The sequence below is a fragment of the Poecilia mexicana genome, unplaced genomic scaffold, assembly GCF_051168715.1.
Source record: "Poecilia mexicana isolate PSO_F unplaced genomic scaffold, ASM5116871v1 scaffold_6, whole genome shotgun sequence".
Lineage (NCBI taxonomy): Eukaryota > Metazoa > Chordata > Actinopteri > Cyprinodontiformes > Poeciliidae > Poecilia > Poecilia mexicana.
This window is the reverse complement of record NW_028263375.1, coordinates 12,099,018-12,103,097: the sequence shown is the minus strand read 5'-3', so window position 1 is coordinate 12,103,097 and position 4,080 is coordinate 12,099,018. Positions and strand designations below refer to the sequence as shown.

At 41.9% G+C, this 4,080-nt stretch overlaps 1 protein-coding gene across 1 annotated transcript; it reads right to left on the bottom strand.

Annotated features, from left to right (window-relative positions):
* Positions 1-978: 978 nt before the first annotated feature.
* foxb1a (forkhead box B1a) lies at positions 979-3,286 on the bottom strand. Its single transcript, XM_014990331.2, has one exon. It carries the CDS (start codon positions 3,001-3,003, stop codon positions 2,062-2,064), a length of 942 nt encoding a protein of 313 aa, XP_014845817.1. The 5' UTR covers positions 3,004-3,286; the 3' UTR covers positions 979-2,061.
* Positions 3,287-4,080: the final 794 nt, after the last annotated feature.

The following is a 4,080-nucleotide window of genomic DNA, read 5'->3' as shown; positions in this document are numbered from 1 at the left end:
TTGCGATTTTAACGACAATCTGAAAAGATTTCCATTATGATTTAGTTCTACGGTGTAAAGAAAAGAAAAAAAAAAACTAGGAGAATGAGTGCATTTATTTATCCAGAGTCAGAAGTAATGGTACAAACACAAATGCACAAAGTGAAGGAGGGGGTAAAAAAAAAAAAGAACACTGTTGTACAAACAGTCCACGGGGGGAGGGGTGGATTTAAATTCCAAAAGGGTCTCGGCAGCTCGTTTCCTAGTTCCCCAGTCAGAAATGTTTTTGTGAAAGAAGAAAAAAAATCAGTCTTTTTGTCTTGCTGAAAAAAAAAAGGCTAAATCTACATTGGTGGCCCAGTCGAAGTTTACAATTCTTTGCGCTTTCAATACAAGTGAATGAGGGCGAATGAAGTGGCCCGAGACCCTTTATTTGATCTGGATTGCATAAAGTGACGGAATTCTAATGTATTTGTTTAATGCTCCGAAAGAGCCTGTTGCTTATTTAAATCCCCCCCCCCCGCCCTCCCTCCCGTTTTCAGTAGATATATAAATCGATTTTAAATCTCTTAAAATTGAAATAATATCAGTTAAGGTGTTGCTGATATTTTCGTCTTCATATCTGTTAACCTGTTGAATTAAATTCCCTAAATAAAGGGGGAAAAACAAACAAAAAAAAAACAGTGAAATTTAAAAGGGGAGATTAATTCATTTAAATATTAAGTCGTCTTCGAAAATATTAGTTGCAAAAAAAAAAAATGTATTTGCATGCTGCGTGCGAGTCTTTTAAATGTTTACTCTGAGACCCAACAGCGTTTGGCTCGGCTTGATGAATGAGGCTGGTTGTCTGCGCCGTGAGCAGAGCGTTTCAGCTCCCTGCATCCTAATCGACTGCACAAGTTTCACCGAACTAAAGGCTTTCCTGCTTTTCACAATTATTATTATTATTATTATTATTATTATTATTATTATTATTATTATTAATACGCTTATTTTATTTTCAATAATAATTTAATAAAATGATAATTGGAATTGTATAATAATAATAATAATAATAATAATAATAATAATAATAATAATTTCTAGCTTTTTTGGATTAAACCTTCAGAAACATTTGTGATTGTTTACTTCATTTTTAATGAGAAAATAATTTGATGACCATTTCCCCCAATTAATCGGAGACTGTTTGCACACTTTTCCAAAGCACGCATGCTTGCAAAATAAAATAATAATAATAAAAAAAATAAAAAATCTGGGAAAATAACTATAATTTGAGTGAAACAAAATGACAAAAAAAAATAAAAAAAAATAAAAAACCAACAACAATAGCAACACCAACAGGAACAGTACAAATTCAGGAACGCATGCTTCACCTTAAAAAAAATTACAAATTTTACAGCATCTGATAAACATGGTCACCACGGCTTTTAAATTAAATGCTTCACAAAACATTTTTTTACTCCTGTAAAATAGATATTTAAAACGTAAAACTAAAAAAAAGTGCATTTTACAACAAATGTTCACATCTTGCATTTTTGAGGATGACAATATCTATACCTTTCAGTTTTTTGGGTAAACATTTCGGAACTCACTTTTACCTTTCTGTCTCATTTTTTTTTTTCCAGGAATGGTGTATGAACGGATCTAAATACTACTCCTATCATTTACCCATCATTCCAGCGTTAAAAGCAAACAAAAAGGAGCTTTTTTTCCCCCTTTGTTATATTATTGACATTATGGTGGTCCCACGGAAACGGTGCAAAAGTTCAAATCAGAGTTCTTGTCAAAAAAAAAAAAAAAGCACCCCGACCCCTGTTCACCTTTGCTGTGGCCCCCATCATCAACACTTACGTGTATCACAACAAACTGAAAAATAGAACTATCAAATAATTTATATGTTCAAGAGCAATAGTTCGTGTGCAGTTCTGTGCTAGACTAGACACGATTTAAAGCGACACATTCAACACATACACAAATAAGTCGATATGCAACCTCAACTCGCCTTGATAGTATCCGACTGCAGAAAATATAAACTTTGGGTTTTGGTAATAAGGGGAGTGGGGCCTGGAAAAGTTCGGGCGATCAGTGCACGGCCACGGACTGCAGCGTGGAGGGGCTTGTCAGAGTCTCGCTCGGGGTCGCCGGGCTGCTTTGGCTCGTCGCTGTCTGTGGGGAGGTCGGGCTCAGAGACTGTGGAGAGTTTGATAGGAACGCGGGGATGTGGGGCGGAAGCGCGGAAAAGCCCGTCATGGAGGTCGGGGTGGGCTTGATCGGCACGGGGATGGCCGGTAAGGACTGTCCCCCGTGACACAGCGACTTTAAGGGCACCCCGTACGCACTGTAGTCGCTGCTCGTCATGGAGATCGGGGCCGCCGTGTCGATCACGCTGCTGTTGTACATGTGGGGCCAGGCCGTCGTGAGTTGGTTGTGCAACGGGTACCCGGCGGACATGGACTGCATGGTGGAGAACGCCAAGCTTCCGGGGACCTTGTACTCCCGGGCGATGATGTTCTCTATGGCGAACGGGTGCTTGAAGGTGGACGACTGGGATACTCCGAGGTTGTACGATGACATCTGGGGAAGGTGCGTGCCCGTGGCCGCCAGAGCGCTCAGTCTCAACTTGGCTTGCTGCTGGAGGTAATGCGCAGCATCTGACTGCTTGGTGGGGCCCAGGTGGTCTGCCGCTCCCAGCACCTTGAATCTCTTGCGGCGCCTCAGAAAACTTCCATTCTCGAACATGTCCCCGCAGTTGGGGTGCAGAGCCCAAAAGCTCCCCTTACCAGGCTGGTCAGGGCGCCGGGGGATTTTGATGAAACAGTCGTTAAATGACAGATTGTGTCGGAGAGAGTTCTGCCACCGCTGCGTGTTTTCTCTGTAATAAGGGAACCTATCCATGATGAACTTGTAAATTTCACTGAGGGGCAGCATCTTCTCCGGGCAGCTCTGGATTGCCATGGCGGTAAGAGAGATGTAGGAGTAAGGTGGCTTCTGGTCGCTGTACGTGTTTCTCCCCGGACGAGGCATCCTCGATGTTTCGTAAAAACAAAATAAATGAACACAATGGAAATGTTAAAGTAGAAAGTTTAGCTTCCCTCGGTTCCTCGACGAAAACTCGATTCTTGTCACGCAAACGACGGCCGAGGAAAGTTTCAGTCTTGGCAAAGCTGGAGTTGCGGTGCGCGTAAAGAAGCCAGTCTCTGAGCGGCTCCGCGCTGGAGAAGGACGGGGCGCATTTACGGAGCGTCTTTTCCGGAAAAGCGTCTCAGCCTGTCCCGTTAAGGTTGCGAAATGGACTTCATTTGGGGGTTTCCCTTCGAAGAGACTAGCTGTCGTGCGCCTCCATGGCCTTCCTCTAACCATCTGATAGTTTTATGTAGTGACATGAGCAGAAAAGAACCCCTGTAGAGGCGCTCCATTAATGTGCCACCTCTTTGCTATCACATGACAATTGCCATGGGAGGGGGGAGGGGAAGGAAGGGGAGCTGGGAAGGAAGGCATAATCTGGTTTCATTTACACCTATTTACACGGACACCTTGGGCCAATGGAAATCATTTCCATTTGAAGACAGAAAAAGGGGGCGAAAGAGGCTCGGTTACCGGATGGCACTCAGTGTGTGAAGGTATGCGCTCTTCTGCGGACATAACGCTCCGAATTTAAACTAATACTAGGTGTATTTGGTATGTCATAATTTATTTATAATTAACCCATGTTTTTTCGTGTGCTGATGAATGAACACTACATTTTGCAATTTTGCTGTAATAAACGCGTAATAAAGTATGCATTTTTAAATCAATCGCATGTAGTGTTAAAAAAATGCATTTAATTGCCATAAAAAATGTCTATGTTGCAGACAATGTAAAATAAATAATTTGCCACGAGCAAGTTTGTTGACTATTAGTTTTTCTCAGCTAATTTCACCCAGAGCAGAGAGGCAAGGAAGAATTTGAAAACATCGACACAAAGCAAAGCAGCGCTGTTCAAACTGAAACTTCATGAGGCAATCAGCTCCATTGTGCTTATGTAAAAGAAGATTCAAAAAGTACTTCAGGAATGCAAATAAAACCCTCGAGGATGGTGTGGCGAAAACTGTATAAAATATC

What these genes read in the sequence shown, in the direction of transcription:
- foxb1a (XM_014990331.2), bottom strand. Translation starts at nt 3,003, where the DNA reads ATGCCTCGTCCGGGGAGAAACACGTACAGCGACCAGAAGCCACCTTAC.